Source organism: Malaclemys terrapin, chromosome 7 (genome assembly GCF_027887155.1).
Source record: "Malaclemys terrapin pileata isolate rMalTer1 chromosome 7, rMalTer1.hap1, whole genome shotgun sequence".
NCBI lineage: Eukaryota > Metazoa > Chordata > Testudines > Emydidae > Malaclemys > Malaclemys terrapin.
Window position 1 is genome coordinate 42,585 of NC_071511.1, and position 20,726 is coordinate 63,310.

The 20,726-nt window shown below is 44.2% G+C and overlaps 1 protein-coding gene across 2 annotated transcripts in view; it reads left to right on the forward strand.

Annotated features, from left to right (window-relative positions):
- CCDC51 (coiled-coil domain containing 51) overlaps positions 1 to 15,284 on the forward strand; it is a 30,845-nt gene extending 15,561 nt beyond the window's left edge. For both annotated transcript variants that reach the window (XM_054035548.1, XM_054035549.1), the window contains 2 exons: positions 339 to 503; positions 13,850 to 15,284. In XM_054035548.1, the coding sequence (XP_053891523.1) occupies positions 339 to 503; positions 13,850 to 14,596 (912 nt within the window). In that variant the 3' untranslated portion in view covers positions 14,597 to 15,284. The remainder of the gene's footprint in view (positions 1 to 338; positions 504 to 13,849) is intronic.
- The last annotated feature ends 5,442 nt before the right edge of the window (positions 15,285 to 20,726 follow it).

A 20,726-nucleotide genomic window follows, 5' to 3' on the forward strand; every position in this document is an offset into this window, starting at 1 on the left:
TTTGCCAGTAGAAAGGAGATTCCTTCACTGAACTTCGGAAAAAGAACAACTATATATCTTTGCTGAAAATGAACTGAGGAATGAATTAATATTATGAATGTGGTCAAGCCTAGTAGCTTGTCTTCTGGACTTTATTAACTGAGAAATCTCCCTTCTCCAAATTCACATCCATGAAGTCAGCAATTTAGACCTACTCAGTGATAAAGTTGCATCCGAAGAAGTGAGGTTTTTACTCACGAAAGCTTATGCCCAAATAAATCTGTTAGTCTTTAAGGTGCCACCAGACTCCTTGTTGTTTCAGTGATAAAGAGGAACTTGTTTGCATTCCCTCTTTTCAGGCTGAAAAAGTGTTTATGGTAGCTCGAGGGATCGTACGAGAAGCTCGTGAGAGCATAGAAGCCCATCAAATCAAACTGAAGGAAGTTCGCGATCGTTTGGATCGAGTATCCCGGGAAGACACCCAGTACTTAGAACTGGCTACCCTGGAACACAGATTGCTGCAGGTAAGGGATATGCCAAGAGTTGGAGCTTGGGGACAGTGGGTCCCTTGTTTTTACCTCTACTGATCATTATTGCAAATAGCCAATCCTATTTCTAAAACTGAAACCTAAATTAATCTCTAGTGCCATTGACTTGGGATGAATTTGGTACACTACACATTAGAGAAATGGATAATATAGGTTAGGGTTGGAATATGCTGGTAAAGCTGTGGAAGAAAACCCAAGATTAAGTGAACATTGAGAATAAATTGTCTGCCTAAGGAGGCAGGGGTAGTTGGGACAGTGTTCCCTGTAAAACTGGAATTCAATAAGAAAGTCTAGAATTGAATACATTTTTAAAGGCAAAATTTAGTTCATGAGCAGCTAATCTGCTTGACAGGACTGGCTCTAGGTAAAATAATATCTGCATGGCCCCATGCATCTTCCTCCCCACTTACGATGTTGTCCATTCCCACCTGGGTGTCCAGGATAACCACACCTGCTGCCGCCTGTCTGATTGCAGAACTCCTTAACCTTATTAAAGGCTGTGCAGACTCAAAAATAAGTGGCACTTCTACTTGGATCGGAATGCCACTAGGTGGAGCTGACATGCAGCTTTCCAAGCAATGATGTGAGAAGGGCTTCCACTAATTCTGGCACCAGAGTTCGAAAGGACAAGAGAAAGAATCAAGGATAGCACTCTAGCTGATGGGTCAGGTCAGTGTGTTATGAGACCCCTGGAAGAACAGGGCCTCATGTGACTGCATACATTACATAGGGCTAAAGCTGTCACCACTGTCTAGGTTAGGGTGACCAGACGTCCCGATTTTATTGGGACAGTCCCGATTTTAGGGGACTTGTCCCGCGTCCTGACCTTACATTGGTCGGGACGCACTTTGTCCTGATATCGGGGGACCGTCTGGTGGAGGACGCAAGCCGGCACTGCCTGCGCCGCTCACCTCTTCTTCCTGGGCCCTGAGGCAGCTCAGCTGAACTCCCAGCGCCTGCTTGCCTGCCGGCCGGCCAGCAAGAGCCTGCAGAGTGCTGCGGCCCCACTCCCCAGGCACGCACAGAGACGGCGAGGAGGTCTCCACTGTGTGCTGCAGAGGCGGGGGGGCTTGTAGGCGCCGGCAGCGAGCGCCGCCCCCCCCCCCCCCCCCCGACCCGACCAACCTTAGGAGCCAGAGGGACAGGACCGGCCTGCTGGATGCTCCCTGGGAGCCACTCCAGGTAAAGCTAGCACTGCCTGGGACTCACCTGGCCCCCTGGCAGGTCCCTCTGCGTGCTGCCCCCCTCCCTCCCCGAGGGGGGAGGTGGAGACGGAGCAGAGGCAAGCTGGTGGGGGGGCGGGGTGTGGAGCTGCCGGTGGGTTCTCAGTTTTTCCTGTGCTCCGGCAGTTTTTTTTGTTTTGTTTTGCTGCGCTGCCTGCTTGTGTTTTTTTTTTTTTTTTTTTTTTGCTCCGTTCCCCCCCCGCATCCCAATATTTGACCTCTGTCATCTGTTCACCCTAGTCTAGGTCAAGGCTAAGATATAGTTTGTTGTTATCCCCATTGTACAAGTGGTGAAGTAGAGGCTCTGAGAGAGTGACTCATAGAGGGTTTCACAGGAAGTTGATATCAGAACCAGTCTCATGATTTCCAAGTTTATGTCTCATCCATTAAGACCAAAGTGTCTGCTGAGTAAGTATTTTAACTTTAACAACAAGGAGTCTGGTGGCACCTTAAAGACTAACAGATGTATTTGGGCATAAGCTTTCGTGAGTAAAAACCTCACATCTTTCACTCTATGCATCCGAAGATGTGAGGTTTTTACTCACGAAAGCTTATGCCCAAATAAATCTGTTAGTCTTTAAGGTGCCACCAGACTCCTTGTTGTTTTTGTAGATACAGACTAACACGGCTACCCCCTGATATTTTAACTTTTACATCCCTATTTTCTGCATGTGTACCATGTGGCATCATACTGGATGCTGCTGCAGTACTGACCCTATCCTTGTCACTGTACACATTTTCCTCCTCAGTGAATGCATTCACACACACACAGTCTTAATGGTCTGATAGTTAATCGTCTTTTATGTTGTGAGATTGTTTACTACCTATCTCCTTAATCAACAAATTAGTGGGATAGACAGTTAAGGCAAGATCTGTGAAGTAGCTTAATTCTGGGCTGCACTCAGCCTAGAGCTGGAGGCCAGGGCTGCGTAGCCAGAGCCAGGGGGGTCAGCACCCGCTGCCCCACGGTCAGAGCCCGGGGCCACACAGCCAGGTTCCTTAGGTCCCACCGCTGGAGCCTGCTGCTCAAACCTGCTCCCCCCGATGTGGGTCAAGAACTCACCTTGCTTCTGCAGCATTGTGCCCCACCTCTCTCCAGAGGCAGTGCAGGGCAGCGTATTCAGGAGCAAAAAGAAGGAAGTGGGAGGGGCTGATGCTTTGCCCCCCACCCATCACCACCCAGGAGGCTGTCGTGGCTGTACAAAAAGCCCCTGGCGGCCGCATTAGAGAAACATTGCTCTAGTGGACCTCCTAAGGCAGGGGTTCTCAAACTGGGGGTTGGGGGCCCTCAGGGGGTCGCCAGATTATTACCTGGGAGGTCGCAAGCTGTCAGCCTCCACCCCAAATCCCGCTTTTCCTCCAGTATTTATAATGGTGTTAAATATATAAAAAAGTGTTTTTAATTTATTAGGGGGGTAGCACTCAGAGGCTTGCTATGTGAAAGGGGTCACCAGTACAAAAGTTTGAGAACCACTATCCTAAGGTGTGTGAAACAGTTTTCTGGAAGTGTCTCGTGTTCTGGAGATGTCTAGATAAGTAATTGAAGATCATGGCATTTACATGCACTTGTTGGGGCCAGGATGTAGGTGGCCAGCTCTAGTGGTTGGAGCAGAAGTTGGAGTTGGGCATCAGGTCAAGGATTGGAATCAGGGTCAGAGCCAGAATCAGATTTGGGGAATCAAACCAAGGGTTGGAGCCAGAGTTGGAGACCAGAGGTAAGGAACCAGGAACAGATCAGGAAAGCAGGAACAAAGAGCAAAGGAGGGAAACAGGATTCAGGAGTGAGGTGAGAAGGCAGGGTCTGATATAGCAGCCAGGTAGAGCCCAGTTGTGGAGACAACTTCCTGAGCCTCTCTTTGGTCAGGCTTCCTATTTAAATCCAGTCAGAGGTCCTGGTGTTCCTACAATCAGGACCCAGAGGAGTCTCCCGATGTAGCTTCAGGTTTCATCATCTCTTTGCTCAATCAGTTAGTAGTGAGCTGCTGGGTGGGAGCAGGGAGCTGACAGCCAACTGGGAACCCAGCAGACCCAGGTTCAAGACCCATGGGGTCATGACAGTACCCTCTCCCTTAGGGGTATCCTGGGGGGGTGCTGGACCGGGTTTCTCCGTGGTTTTTGTGGAACACCTTGAGTAGAGGCATGAATGTTTTCTGCCAGTTCCCACGTACGCGCCTTTGGGCCATACCCTTCCCAGTTGAATAGGTACCAGAGTTTGTCCTACTTAAACTTGGAATCGAGGACATCATCAATGATGTACTCTTCATGGCCTTGCACGCATACCATCGGAGGAAGTGGTTGCTCCCACTGAGGGAAGGGGTTTTCTGTATATGTTTTCGCATCGAAACATGGAAAAGCAGATGGATCCTGAGCGTTGAGGCAGGTGGAGCTCAAAGGTGACTGGGTTGATTTGTCATCAGATTCGATAGGGACCCAGGAACTAGGAATCTAGTTTGCAGGAAGGTCTGTCTGTACAAAGATGTTTTGTTGAGAGCTATACCTTATCCCATACTGAATAAGGGGGACTTGGTTGACTGTGCTGGTCTGCATGCCTTTTATAATCCAGTTGTGTTTTTTCAAGATGGCCCTTCAGTCTCTCCTGAGTCTGATGGATCTGTTGAATCCAATCTGATGCTGCTGGATTGGATGAGGATACAGGTAATTTTGGGTGGAACTTGTAGTTTGCGAAGAAAGGGCTCTGACCTGTGGAAGCATGTTCTGCGTATGGTAATAGTGAGGACCAATCATCCAAATGGTAGTTGGTGTAGCATCATAGATACTGTTCCAAGATTTTGTTTACTTACTCTGTTTGACCATTGGTCTGAGGATGTTATGCAGAGGAGAGGCATATATGGACCCCCAGAATTTGCAGTGCCTCCCACCAGAACCAAAAGATGAATTGCATCCCTCAATCAGAGATAACATTATTTGGGAGACCATGGATATGGACAAACATGGGTTATCCATAGCTGGACTGTTTCTTTGGATACAGGGAACAAAATGGGCCATTTTTGTAGGGTGGTCTGCAACTCTGAGGATGATTGTAAACCCACTGGACCCTGGCAGTTCTATAATAAAATCTAATGCAATAGTTGCTGAAGCCCTTGTTGGGGTTTACCATGTGGTGTCTTGGCAGGAGCACACATGTTGCAGGAAGCAACAAACAACTATGTTGTAGAATATATTTGGAGCCACCAGAAGAAACAGGATACCAAACGTGGGATTTTAAGGTGCCCCAGATGTTCCACTAGCAGGAAGTCAGGGCACACTTGTAGTGCCTCCACATGTAGGGGACCAAGGGGAACGTAGATATGACCCTTCAGAAACATGACTCTCTCCTGAGTGTCATGTGGTTCTTTGTTTAGTGTGGCTAACTCATCAGAAGGTATTCTCAAAGCAGAGGCAGAATGGATTATAGAAAATAAATCCTGTGGGGTGGCAGCATTCAGAAAATTATGGGGTTTAAGTATGTGAGATATTTCCTGGCTCAGACCCTTTTGATTGGTGTAATATTCTCCCTTTTGGGATAAGGTAGCAGCTTTGCCATTTCTAAGTCTTTGCCAGGATGGTAGGAGATAATGAATTTGAACCATGAAAAAGACACCCCCTCGAGGGGATGATGCCATTCTTTGAAGGCTTTTTTGATTACTAGAAGTGCTTTGTCCAGGATTTCACATTTCTTCTCTGCAAGGTTGAGTTTCTGGGACTAATAAGCACAGGGTGTAAAATCTGCTCTGCCCCCTGTCTTTGTGAGAGTACTGCTTCAATCACCATACTGGAGGTGTCTGCTTCTACAACAAACAACTGCATGGTGTCTGGGTGAACCAGTATAGGAGCAGTAGTAAAGGCTAGCCTTAATTGTTTGAAAGCGGTTTGGACCTCATGAGGCCAATGGAACTGAATATTCTTCTGGAGTAGGGCTGTGAGAGGTGTGATTTGCTTTGAGATGTTTGGGATGAACTGATGATAAAAGTTGGAAAAGCCTAAAAAGAGCATTGCAGGTCATGTACATTTTGAGGCACGACCCAAGTGCAAACACCTGTACCTTGCAAGGATTCATCTTGATTTCTTCAGGAGACAGGATAAAACTCGGGAACTCCTATAGTGGTTTGATTAAAAGCAAATTTTTCTAATTTAGCATGAAGGCCATATTGACATAGTCTTTCTAAGATGTTATGACATGGAAATTATGCTGCTCTAAGTTGTCAGAAAAAATTAATATATTGTCGAGAGAGACTACAGCATATTTGTTTAATATATCCTGTAACACATTACTGAAGAAATGTTAGAAAATGCCCCAAGCGTTTGTTAGACCAAATGGCATTACTAAATACTTGAAGTGGCCATAACAGAGCCTAAATGCTGTTTTCCATTCATTTCCCACTGTAATACACATGAGGCTGTAGGCCCCTGAAGGCCTAGCTTTGTAAATGTTCAGGCAGCCCCCACGTGATCTAGCAACTTGGGAATTAAGGGCAGCAGTATTGATTCCTGATTGTGATTTGATTCAAGGTTTGGTAATCTAGGCAGAGACAGAGGTTCAGTGCTTTGGGTTCTGACATAGCATAGATTTGTTCAAATGAGACCTGCACTCCTGGTTGCAAATCTATTGCGTAATCACAAGTATAGGATATTAATTGAGAAACTGTGTCATAATGTGTATACACAAGAGGGCAGAATTAAGATTGTGCAGACAATCTTAACTCTGACTTTTTCTGATGTTAGTGTTTTTTGATACAGTCTTATTGTTTGTTTGGTGGAATCGTATGAAAATGTTGGGTTCCAGAGAGGAAACGGCAACATATGAAGCTGGAGGCCCTTATGTGAGAAACTCTACACCCACTAAAGTGTTTTAACAGTCTGCATGAAAGGGACTGCAAGATTATAGAATGACACAGGAGAAAAAACACTTATAGTCAGCCAAGTCTCATAGACTCATAGACTTTAAGGTCAGAAGGAACCATTATGATTATCTAGTCTGACCTCCCGCATGATGCAGGCCACAAAAGCTGACCCACCCACTTTCCCTTAACTCAGCTGTATCCATCCACCGTAGTTGCTTTCCTGACCCATCCAGTTCCTGTGCTGTGAGATTGCAAAGAGTGCTGTACTCCATGCTTGTAACAACCCCTCCCACCCCCGCAAAAAAAAAGTAAAATAATGTAATATAATCAGAAAGTTAACAATAAAACTCCCCAGGTAAGAGGTTCAGCAAAGTCTTTCTAGCCCTGGGGGTGGAACCCTCCCTTTTTGAAGGTATTCTCTTGCCTCTGCCTCCCAAGCAAGCCATATTTATAGTCTTCCCTTCTCAGCCCCTGTGTAAAGAGAAGGGGAAGTTGGGTGAAAGTTAACTTCTGATTTACTGATCATATCTTTGCACCCCATTACACAGATGTATAAATCTTAATAATACTAAAACCACAGAGTTGCTTTATCTGTGTAAAGAGTAGTATTTCTTTATTTTTGTAGGCTGTGGTTGTTCGTGTGATGCTTGTCTATGCTTGTGCTGATGGAGGTCAATTGCCAGATCTAAAAGTATCTGTATCACTTGGGCTGGAAATATGTCATGGCAATTTAAAGACAAAGTTTGCTCTCTTTTCCTATCTGCCGGCACATAGATGGACACTGCTCAACCTATTTTCCCTCTTATCCTCCTCTCTGCCCTGGCTGCTGGGAAGGGGCTTTCTGTCCTCCTTTACACAGCCTTGGCTGCTGGGACGTGGGATTAGTGGGGTTGGGGATGGAGAAGAAGACAAAGGGAGTATCAAGGAGACTTGAATCGCAAAGCATAGTGCATAAAAGAGGAAATGTAAGAAGACAGAAGTATAGCTGTGAAGATTCTTAAAGGACAACCCAAAGAATGTGAATTGATGTGGTAAAACATAGGGTATCAATGAAGTATCTTGACGGGGGGGAGATACTGTTGGAGGCTTTCCACACTTTCCTCCATTTCCCTCCATCCTCTGACAAGGGAAGTGGGTATCTCTGTAGCTTTCTCCTTGTTCATATGTAACCCAGCTCCACTTCTCCATCTCTTTATTTGATGGGGGAATTACAACCCTAAGAGCATCCCAGTGCCAGAGGGGAAAGAACTCACTGGTATCAGGTAAGGAGTGACCAATTCAATGTACCCCAACTCACTATCCTTATAATGTGTATCTAAAAGTTGTCATGTAAATATATCATTGGAAAATTAATAACTCACTCATTAATATTCTTGCATGGTGCATGCCCAGGGATGTACAAACAATTATAAATATGTGCTAGAATTATATTCTTAAAATGTGTTTGGCAAGCAATGCATAAACACAGGCTGCCTTAGACAAAGCAATATGTATTTGCTTCTCTGTCCAGCCCAGTCATCAGGCAGAGACAAAGAAAGTCTAATTACAAATTAGGTAAACAAAGATATCAAGCTAACAAGTGGGGGAGGAGACAGCATGGCATCTAACCTGCAGCAGGAGAGAGTAGCTTGGTCTGAGTTTTACTTTTAAAAGAATACATTGCAAGAGTTTTCTGGTCTATAAAGACTGTGGGGCTGAATCCTAAATGAAAGGCAATTGAATCAACTGCTTGTATACAATATTACTGTATTATAAAAGTGTATCAAGTAAGGTATTTTCTGGAAGCTAATGACACGCTTGTGATTAATTTTGTTGTAAATTGTCTGCATTAACACAACATAAGGAGCTATGGATACCCATTAATATTATGCTTTACAGTCTTTGACCAAGCCAAGGAGGAAACGGTTCCCTCCCATATAGGAGGGAAGTATCTATCTCCCTGAAGATCTCTGTGTAGCTCAAAAGCCTGTAACTTCCACCAACAGAAGTTGGTCCAATAAAAGATATTAGCTCCCCTACTTTCTCTCTCTCATATCTCATACCCATACAGCTACAACAACACTGCAAACAGGAAGTTAACCTGTTAAATTTAGTCTCTAGAAAGTGTTAAAATTTTGTCTCATATGTAACCATTTGTTCCCAATATTCTTACTCACTATTACTAGAATCTTTGACAATAAACTTATTCTTGTTTTCATTATAAACATATCCCAGGCTAACAGAGTTTTATCTCACCCATAGTTCTCTTCAGTGTTTTCAACCTAGGCTAGCTGAGACCCCTTATTCATTTTTATACTTTCTCAGTGAAGGGTGCTTGGGAATCTTCTCTGCCCCCAAATATAGTTAAGATAGGGTTACCATACGTCCTCTTTTTCCCGGACATGTCTGGCTTTTCGGCAGTCAAACCCCCGTCCGGGGGGAATTGCCAAAAAGCCGAACATGTCCGGGAGGGGAAGTGCCCGGCTGGGGGCGCAGGGTCTGGAGGCACGGGGGCTGCCCAAAGCCGGTAGCGAAGAGTCGGGGAGGAGCAGAGCCACCGCGGCTGGAGGCTCTGCTCCTCTTCGGCTCTGTTTAAGAGCCGAGCTGCCCGAGCGCTACCGGCTTCGGGCAGCCCCCGTGCCTCCGGACCCTGCGCCGCCGGAGCCCGGGAGGGGAAGTGCCCAGCTGGGGGCGCAGGGTCTGGAGGCACGGGGGCTGCCCAAAGCCCGAGCGCTACCAGCTTCACGGTTTGCCGGGCAGCCTCCAGACCCTGCACCCCCGGCTGGGTGCTTCCCCTCCCAGGCTCCAGCTGTGCTGGGGAAGCGCCGGCCGGGGGCGCAAGGTCTGGGGGCTGCCCGGCAAACCGTGAAGCCGGTAGCGCTGGGGCAGCCCTTTCCCCGTGGCTGGGAGTGGGAGGGAGGAGGGGGCGGAGTTAGGGCGGGGAAGGGGTGGAGTTGGGGCGGGGCTAGGGGGTGGGGAAATGGGCGGGGCCAGGGCCCGTGGAGGGTCCTCTTTTTTTATTTATTAGATATGGTAACCCTAGTTAAGAAAACTTTTGAAGTGTGCCCACCAGATAGGGTTTCCCCCCTCCTGCTTTTCTCTTCCTGTTAGATTTTTTTTTTTCTCTGAAGGCCTCACAATCCTTTATCTGCATTCAGCTCAGACTGGTGGTAAGAAGCCCATTCTGAATGAAGCAATACTCTGTTTACTTGTGAACAGATAGATGAATGAACATCTATCATCTGACAGAAAACCAGTTTTCACCTTTGCTGGTGACCAGTACCTACAGACTTTTAAAGAACATATGTTCAGTATGTATACATAACTCCTTACCTGGTATTTGTATATACATTTTACAATGATTTTGATGACCAGAGTGACACAGACCTCACATGATACTCTCTCTGGTGAACTAAAATGTATACAGTAGACCCATGTGAGGCTTGTAACCCCTCTGCATCTCCTTGTCAATTGGCATTAAGAAGTTCTTGGGTCACAGGCAGTGATTACAATTACTTTATTGGGGACAGTTTTAATGGAATGGAGAGGATCTAGGAGACAGTTGTAAAAGCTGAGGCATCAGAAATGCATAGTATGCTCAAGTTTCAAGATGGAAATCTGGTTAAATTAGTAACTTCATTTGGAGTTTATAGGATAGGTATTAGAGCTTTATTTAGACTTGGAAGGATTTTAATAGCCCTGTGTGTGATTTTTTTATATATCTATATACATACATACATACACACACACACACATTTTATTTTTATATATATATAAAAATATACACACACACACACACATTATATATATATATATATTGTGTTTGTGTGTGTGTATATGTGTATATAATTATATATACACAAAAGCTATAATTAAAAAGTTATTTAGGTTGCAAAGTCACTGAAATATTAGGAAATCCTATATTTAACCTTGTCTTTGCCAACCTATATTTGCCCCCTTGTGCATATGCACAATGATGCAGTCTTTAGTTATATGATCACATACTATTTTTCCATTGGACTCTTGCTTTATTCAGTGCACATAATGGATGGTGCTCGGGGAATCTTCATTCAGTGTGTGGTCCCATACCTCACACGCAATCTTAAAATAATCTTAAGGTTGAAAAGCCGAGCACTCAAAAGTTAGGAAATATTATAATCAAGGTTACTTCTTACCCCGTGTGCATGTGCATTATGGTAGAGACTTTAATTATGTGATCTTGCATCTTGGCAGGGGGTTAGACCAGATGACACTTGCGGTCCCTTCTAACCCTATGATTCGGTGATCACATACAATTTTTTCACAGGTCCACTTCTTCATGCTATGCTCAAAGTGGACAGTGCTCAGTGAATGATTCAGGGTGGTGTACTGAATGAGACTAGCTGTTGTCTGTAGAGCCCCTGCCTCATTTGCTGCCGAAGTTGGAAGGTGTGTAGTGAATAAGGAAGGGGACTGTAAGAAGAAAGAATGATCTTGTATCTAAGGCAGTTAATTGCACGTCAGTATGTGTGGATCTGCTGCAGACTTCCTGTGACATGCTAGGCAAGTCACTTAAACCAGAATGTTTGCAGTTCTTGTTATCTCTGTTTTAGTGAAACACATGCTCCAGAAGAGCAAGTGACTCATCCAAGGTATCATAGCCAGTTGGTGTTGGAACCAGTCCCCTGACTTCCAGATTTAACTCTAATCTACTAGCCTATAGTGTCAGCTGGGAAATGACTCATAGAAAGATTAAGGGCCAAAGTTGCATAAGTATGCACTAATTTTAGATGTATCAATGATTGGGTGCCCAGCTTCAAACTGTCAGCCTTGTTTTTAGAATTGTTGAGCATTCAGAAGTGCAACTGAAGTTAGTGGGTGCCATGGATACCCATCACTTCTGAAAAATTGGTCCAAATTGCCTCAAATAGGCAGTGTGTCCTAGCAGACAGAGTACTGGACTGGGACTTAGGAGACCTGGATTCTACTCCCAGCTCTGCCATTGGCCTACTGGACAAGTCCGTTCACCTCTCCAACTCAGTTTCACCATGTGTAAAATGGAATAATGATACTTCCTTTATAAATTAACATGGCACACATTAAGTGGATTAAAAACTGGCAAACTGAAAGATCTCAAAATGTAACTGTAAACAGGGAATCGTCACTGAGTGAGTCTAGTTCTAGTGGGGTCCTGCAGAGACTGGTTCTTGGCCCTACACTATTTAACATCTTTATCAATAAATGGGAAGAAAACATAAAATCATCGCTGATGAAGTTTGCAGATTACATACAAATTGTGGGAGTGGCAGATAATGAAGAGGACAGGTCACTGATTGAGAATGATCTGGATCACTTGGTAAAATGGGCACAAGCAAACATTATGCATTTTAATATGACTAAATGTAATATATGTCTAGGACTAAAGAATGTAGGCCATACTTACAGAATGGAGGACTCTATCGTGGTAAACTGGGACTCTTAAAAAGATTTGGGGTTCATGGTGGCTAATAAGCTGAACATGAGCTCCCAGTGCAAAGCTGTGGCCAAAAGAGCTAATGTGATCCTGGGATGCATAATGGGGGAATCTCAAGCAGGAATAGAAAGGTTATTTTACACGGTATGTGGCTTTGGTGTGACCACTGCTGGAATACTGTGTCCAGTTCTGGTGGCCACAATTCAAGAAGGATGTTGATAAATTGAAGAGCGTTCAGAGGAGAGTCATGAGAGCGATTAAAGGATTAGAAAACATGCTTTACAGTGATAGACTCAAGCAGCTTAATCTATTTATCTTAACAAAGAGAAGGTTAAGGCGTGACTTGATTGTCTATAAGAACATACATAGGGAACAAATATTTAATAATGGGCTCTTCAGTCTAGCAGAGAAAGCTATAACATGATCCAGTGGCTGGAAATTAAAGCTAAACAAATTCAGACTAGAAATAAGGCATACATTTTTAATGGCGAGAGTAATTAACTAATGGAACAATTTACCAAGGATCGTGATGGATTCTCCATCACGGACAATTTTTAAAACAAGATTGGATGGTTTTTTTTAAAGATCTGCTGTAAGAATTATTTTGTTGAAGTTCTCTGGCCTGTGCTAACCAGAATATCAGACTAGATTATCATAATGGTCCCTTCTGGGATTAAAAATTATGAATCTATGTATAAGAAGCAGAGTAGAAGAAAGTTTGCAGATTCTTGTTTGAGAAGCAAACATATGGGTGGTTGAAGCTAGCATTGTAAGTGGGCTACAGGGTAAAGCAGTAAGAGAACAGCAGTGGATAAGTACACAGGGGCAGAGCTGTGAAGGCCTTGCTGGTGAGGAGAAAACATTGGAACTTGATATAATGGAAGAGGGGAAGCCAGTGGAGTGATTCAAAGGGAGATTAAGTTATTGTAGTCAGTGAAGATCAAGGAAGATGATCAATTAGCTGTGTTTTGATTGGGTCAGGTAATGTAGATGGGTCAGTTTGAGTCAGACAATGTATCATGGAAGGCCCGATAGGAGGCAATTTTAGTAATCCAGATTTGGGAGATGAGGGCCTGGACAAGTTTTAGCAATGAAGAAAAAATAAAAGAGAATGGACTCTCAAAATATTCTGGTCAAGATACAGACCAAGCCTGGGTGTTTTGTGTGAGAGAGGGAGAACTGGAAGAGGACTCTCAGGTTATGGTATTATTTGACAGGAAAAGATGATGGTGTCAGTGTTGACAGAATGAAGGTAAGGAGAGAGAATTTTGGAGGAAAGCGCAGTGCAGGTTTGGCCACATTATTTTCAGATTGCTTGTGAGACATCCAGGAGGTGTCATCAGAGGAACAGACTGAGATGCAGGACTGAATGGAGGCAGACATCAAGAGTGGAAAGGTAGATTTGTGAGTCATCGGTGTAAAGATGGTAATTTAAAGCAATGGGAGCACATAAGATGATCCACAGATAGATTGTAAAGAGAGAAGAGGAGGATACCAAGGACAGACCTATATGTGACAAATCTCTGCACAGCAAAGCTTAAAGTGTAATTCTTGATCATCATTTTTAGTCTTTAATTTTCACTGGAAATTACATCTCAGATTGTTATAACTAGATTTGACTAAGGAAATCTGACAATAAAATAAGACATTTCTGAGCTAGAAATGATTCCAGGACACAGCTGAGGTATATTAAATTACACTATAGTTCTGTGCATAGAGGAAAACATATGTATACACCAAACCAAGTATTTAATTTGTAGATGTAGACTTCAATGTGATTTTATAATTGCACATCACATCTTCTTCAATATGTCGTGTTTTTTGCAGGAAGAGAAGAGGTACCGAACTGCCTATTTAAGTGCAGAGGAATCTGAGCGGGAAAAATTCTCTCTCTTCTCTGCAGCTGTGAGGGAAAGCCATGAAAAAGAGAGAACAAGAGCAGAAAAAACGAAGAACTGGTCCATTATTGGTTCTGTACTAGGAGCTATTATCGGTGTCTTTGGTTCCACGTATATCAACCGAGTAAGGCTGCAAGAATTAAAAGCCTTAGTTCTCGAAGCACAGAAGGGACCAATAAGCTTACAGGAGGCCATCAAAGAACAGGCGTCCAGCCACTACATACAACAGAAGGATCTCAGTGACCTCATTGACACCCTGAGAAACATGCTGGAAGCTGGGACTGGGACAGAAGGCATGAGTGCATCATTAAAAATAGACCCTCTTTTAGTTTCTTTAAAAGAACATCTAAACTACTCAAAACAAGTCAGTTCCTGCATGGGGAGTTTACAACAGCAGCTTAGCACCCTGGAAGAAAATTTAGGACAAATGACTGCTGAGGTACAAAATGTTAAACATGCAGTTCATTCTAGACCTGTGGAAAGAGTGGTCCTTGGCTCTTCAGCTGAGGTAAAGGGCCAGGCCTTAGCCATGCAGGATGTGATTCTAGAATTGTGTGGTGCAGAGCGGAGACTGGAAACACAAATCAAGAGAAATTCAATCTTCAGCACTGCACTAACCTGCACTGTGTTTGCTGTTACTCTTCCTGTGCTATACCTTTTATTGAAAGGAAATTAGTTTCCAATGGAGAGAAACATAATTTACTAGGTTAATAAAATTACATTTGCACCCTAAACACTGGGAGTTAGTGCTAGTCAAAAATCTGTATTAACAGTTTCTAATCTTGCTTTCTCCATAATTCATAGAAATGGAAAATACATTTGAACATTTAGTCCTTCCCCCCGGTCAGGCTTACTTTTTGCAGTATTTTTTTTTTTTCCTCTAGTGATTTGTACAGTCGAGTTTAAATGTCTCAAGCAATGACAGTTCCACAACTTCATTTTGGTAGATTCTTCTGCCATAGTCTTTTCTAGTTTATTCTGCAATCCTGTAGAGCTTACTCTGAGAGACTGTTCCTCATGTTCAAATTATCATTATTATTATTATTATTTACTTTTAATTATTTGTGTTTATACCCTTTGGCTTCCACATATAATTCTCCCCCATTCAAGCTTATTACTTATCCTATTGATTTTTCAATTTGTCCATACCCAAAACTCTGCTGGGCAATTTACCAAACAAATAAAAATGTCTACCATGAAGATTTTTATCTAAATTTTAAATAGGGTACAGTGAGTGGAAGTGACAAACAATAGGGATGGGATGTCCAAGGAAGGATGAAGGTTACAGCAATATGATCTTGTGATTACCCATTCAAGGTGTGTGTACAGCTTGAGGGTGCAATTAAAATATTTTTGGTAACTTACTGACTCACTTCTATTACTGATTATTTAAATAGTGTCTCAAAAGTGTGCTTGATGCTTTAGCTGCCTAATTATAGACTGTTCCCAGTCCCAAAGAGTTTAGAGCCTAAACAGATGACAGATAATTAAATGATGAGAGGACAGGTGGATGAGCACAAATCCATGGGGCCAGATGCGCTGCATCCGAGGGTGCTAAAGGAGTTGGCGGATGTGATTGCAGAGCCATTGGCTATTATCTTTGAAAATTCATGGTGATTGGGGGAGGTCCCGGATGACTGGAAAAAGGCTAATGTAGTGCCCATCTTTAAAAAAAGGGAAGAAGGAGGATCCAGGGAACTACAGACCAGTCAGCCTTACCTCAGTCCCTGGAAAAATCATGGAGCAGGTCCTCAAGGAATCAATTCTGAAGCACTTAGAGGAGAGGAAAGTGATCAGGAACAGTCAGCATGGATTCACCAAGGGCAAGTTATGCCTGACTAACCTAATTGCCTTCTATGAGGAGATAACTGGGTCTGGGGTTGAGGGGAAAGCAGTGGATGTGTTATTCCTTGACTTTAGCAAAGCTTTTGATACGGTCTCCCACAATATTCTTGCCAGCAAGTTAAAAAAGTATGAGCTGGATGAATGGACTATAAGGTGGATAGAAAGCTGGCTAGATTGTCGGGCTCAACAGGTAGTGATCAACAGCTCCATGTCTAGTTGGCAGCCGGTTTCAAGCGGAGTGCCCCAAGGGTCGGTCCTGGGGCCGGTTTTGTTCAATATCTTCGTTAATGATCTGGAGGATGGCGTGGACTGCACTCTCAGCAAGTTTGCAGATGACACTAAACTGGGAGGAGTGGTAGATACACTGGAGGGTAGGGATAGGATATAGAGAGACCTAGACAAATTAGAGGATTGGGCCAAAAAGAAACCTGATGAGGTTCAACAAGGACAAGTGCAGAGTCAATTTAAAATTTAAAATCCCTTCACCTTTCCTTTGCTCAATTTTCTGTCTCTTGAGTCTTATGAATGATGTTGTCATTTCACTTGTTCTCCTGTTATCATAGGCTTTGTCTGGACTAGCATTTGTCCTCCTGTTGTAATTGATTGCCAATTGCTTGTTAAGTGATTGTAAATGCTAATCTAGACTTTGCAAAGTATCAGGACATGGTGGCTCAGCCTCAGGCAAACCACAAAACTTTGTGTCCAAGAACAAACATTTGTGGAGAACTTCAGTTATCAACACAGTTAGCATTTACAATTTATTAGCTCAAATTATAACAGGACCATCAACTCTAGTCTAGACAAAGAGAAAGCATGAGTCGCCCAGGCTAGACAGGACCTGGATTTTTAATATAAAAGGAGACAACATAAATGTGTCTTCCCTCCCCAAAACAAACAAAAACAAAACACCTAGGCTCCCAAATCTTCATGCCTTCTTTACACATCAGAAGAAAATCAAACAAAGGCACAGTCTCAGTTATTGCCCCTTTACAGATCACCTTTAAAAATGAAATTATCCTTTACATTCCTAATTCCCCAAAATCAAGGTAACTGCTGACTTTGTGGGCCTGAAAGACTGGATCTGGGTGTGAAAATTTGTCCCTTTCCACCATATCCAAGTACATATAGAACAGAGTGCTGGGATCACAACAGCATAGGTTAGGGTAAGAGAAAGCTGATTAGGCGAAAAAGGGCCTCCAAAAAATCTTGTCTTGAAAATAGCCACAGGGTTGGTTTAATTGTCAAGATTTTTGAGGTCATTTAAGTGAGATACAGTCCTACTAAAATAATCATGTGATACCCAAATTTTACACTTCTTATAACTTTTATTTTCTTTTTTTTCCCACGTGCTTGGGACTCAAACTATGACTCTGATCCTGATATTACTCTCTCGGGATCAATCGTGGATAATTTCCACCACCCACTTCCCTTTTGGGGCAGCAATAATTAAAAAGCTATTTATGGACTGGGATAGAATTTATGGTGCAAATTTAGGTAATTTGATCAAGAAGTTCCCAATACATGTCCTCCCCCTGCATTATGAGCATCTATTAATTTTCAAAAAAAGAAGAACAGGAGTACTTGTGGCACCTTAGAGACTAACAAATTTATTAGAGCATAAGCTTTCGTGGACTTCTTCGGATGGGCTGTAGTCCACGAAAGCTTATGCTCTAATAAATTTGTTAGTCTCTAAGGTGCCACAAGTACTCCTGTTCTTCTTTTTTGCGGATACAGACTAACACGGCTGCTACTCTGAAACCTATTAATTTTCAGGTTTCAGAGTGTTAGTCTGTATCAGCAAAAAGAACGAGGAGTACTCGTTGGAGTCTGTTTTTGAAGTTTTTTTGTTAAAGAATTGTGACTTTTAGGTCTAACTGAGTCTCCAGGGAGGTTGAAGTGTTCTCCGACTGGTTTTTGAATGTTATAATTCTTGACGTCTGATTTGTGTCCATTTATTCTTTTGCATAGAAACTTCAAAAACAGACTCCAATGAGAAACTGCAGAACTGGAATTAATTTGCAAACTGGACACCATTAAATTAGACTTGAATAAAAACTGGGAGTGGATGGATCATTACACAAACTAAAGACTATTTCCCCATGCTAATTTTTCCCCCCACTGTTACTCACACCTTCTTGTCAACTGTTTGAAATGGGCCACCCTGATTATCACTACAAAAGTTTTTTTTTCTCCTGCTGAGAATAGCCCACCTTAATTGATTTGTTAATTAGAGTTGGTATGGCAACCCCCATCTTTTCATGTTCTCTGTATATATATATCTTCCTAATGTATTTTCCACTCCTTGCATCTGACGAAGTGGGTTTTAGCCCACGAAAGCTTATGCCCAAATAAATTTGTTAGTCGCTAAAGTGCCACAAGTACTCCTCGTTTTTTTTAATTTTCAAAGTATTCTAAAATCCACATGCATAATGAGATTATCTAGGATATTGGTATGCTCCAACAGGGGCAATGGTGCAAGTTTGGAATAATTTGGTTCAGATGTTCCTCAGATACTGTTCTCCCCCCATCCCCAGAAGATGATTTTAATATCCTAGTTGCTCTAAAACTGACATGCATAGTGAGATTACCTTGAACAATGGTATTCCACAACTGAATATGAGGTAGAGGGGAACTCCCATTGAGATGAATGGGTCATTTCACACCACCAGGAGCTATTGTGTTATACTGTTAATCTCTTTGGAGAATCCTAATTCATCTGAGCACACCCCACTGAGGTGAATGGGCCATGCCACACATCAACAGCACTCCTGTACTGCAGAGGGCTGTGCAGAGCCCCTTCCTTTGCACTAGCTCCCTGAAGTAAATACAAAGTCTGGACTCTCTGCTATTCATCTTGCTACCTCCAATTGGTAGATGTGCTCGTCACAGCCCATCAGTTACCATCTTCCTTTCTTCCCATGGCCCTTCCAACCCTCCAGGGGGCATGGTGGGGCCAGGAGGCGGACAGAGCTGGTAGCTAAAGTGGCAGATCATTCCACTCCCATAGGTGCCCTCCAATCATGCCTCCTCACTAACACTTCTTTCTCAAGAAACATGGGAAATTACCTGCCCAAAAACATGGTTAATGCAGGTCTTGTTTACACTACAGCACCTTTGCCAGTATAGCTATGCTGGCTAGACTCTTAGTACCTTCTTCAACTCAAGAAGTGTGTTTCAGATTCCTGCTGGCACTGCCAGTCTGACGTGCCTTCTCTGGCTTGTCAGATTGAGTTTATATCTGCTGGTGAACCACAGTGCCACTCATCAGACTGCTTCCCAGACTGGTGAACCACCTGTGGGTCATTAATTTTATATCAGTGTAACTCCACTGATTTCATTGGAGTTGCTCCTGAGTTACACTGCTACAAGCGAGGAGCGAAGAGGTGTTAGTGTAGCTGGCGTTGCAAGGTATTTACATGCCTGTAAGCATGCGGATTCACCCCTGCGGCGCTTCCTGCTGGTGTCTTGGGAATTAGCTTGTTTCCAGCTAATTGGAGCGTGCTCTGCAGGCTGGTGTCCCACTACCACTAGGCCCCCGCGTCCCTCCCTGGACTCCGGTGCCCTGTTATCTGGGGTGCTGCCCCCTAGCAGTAACCCCAGGGTCTCGGGGTCTCCCCACCCAGGGGAACCCCCCCTATCCCCACCTTGCCTCAGTGTAAGGCTACTGCCAGTCACCAACTAGCCCCCGTTCCCTGGGGTAGTCTGCAGTGTATGCCACTCATCACTGGCAAGGGGGATTTGGACCTGCTGCCTTCCTCTACCACCCAGTACCTGTTTGGCCTTATACTGGGCCGCAGCCTGGGGGGTTTCCAGGCCGGAGCTCCCCAGCTCCCTTGGCCTTCCCCCAGCCCTGCTCCACTCCCGTTACCTTGTCTCTAGCTCCCTACAGCCAGGCTCGTCTCCCTCTAAAGCTGGAGAGAGACTGTTTGGGTTCCTGGCTTGCAGCCTCTTATAGGGGCCAGCTTGGCTCTGTTTGGGGCGTGGCCGCAGCTCTTCCTGCTTCCCCCAATCAGCCCAGTGGCTGCTTTCTCTTGCCACAGCCCTTTCCTAGGGCTCTTTTAAGCCCCTCAGGGCAGGAGCAGGTGTCCACCCCGCTACAGTGCCAGATATGCTAAACATTCGTATGCAGGGTTGGCGCTTCCACTAGGTGACCCTAGGTGGTCGCCTAGGGCGGCAGGATTTGGGCGGGGGGCGGCATTTTGCCGTCCTTGGCAGAAATTCGGCGGCGGGGGGTCCTTCCGCTCTGGGTCTTCGGCAGGAATTCGGCAGCGGGTCCTTCACTCTCGCCGGGACCCACCGCCGAAGTGCCCCGAAGATGCGGAGTGGAAGGACCCCCACCACTGAATGCTCAGAGGAGGAGCGCTGCCGCCTAGGGCAGCAAAAACCCTGGCGCCGCTCCTGTTCGTATGGCCTTTCATTCTTCGGCCACCATTCCAGAGGGCGTGCTTCCATGCTGATGATGCTTGTTAAAAAAAAAATGCGTTAATTAAATTTGTGACTGAACTCTTTGGGGGAGAATTGTACGTCTCCTGTTCTGTTTTACCTGCATTCTGCCATACATTTCCTATTATAGCAGTCTCTAATGATGACCCAGCACATGTTGTTTGTTTTAAGAACACTTTCACTGCAGAGCTGAGAAAATGCAAAGAAGGTACCAATGTGAGATTTCTAAAAATAGCTACAGCACTTGACCCAAGGTTTAAGAATCTGAAGGGACGAAGCGTGGAGCATGCTTTCAGAAGTCTTAAAAGAGCAACACTCGGATGCGGAACCTACAGAACCCGAACCACCAAAAAAGAAAATCAACCTTCTGCTGGTGGCATCTGACTCAGATGATGAAAATGAACGTGTCAGTCTGCTCTGCTTTGGAGCGTTATCAAGCAGAACCCGTCATCAGCATGGACGCATGTCCTCTGGAATGGTGGTTGGAGCATGAAGGGACATATGAATCTTTAGCACAT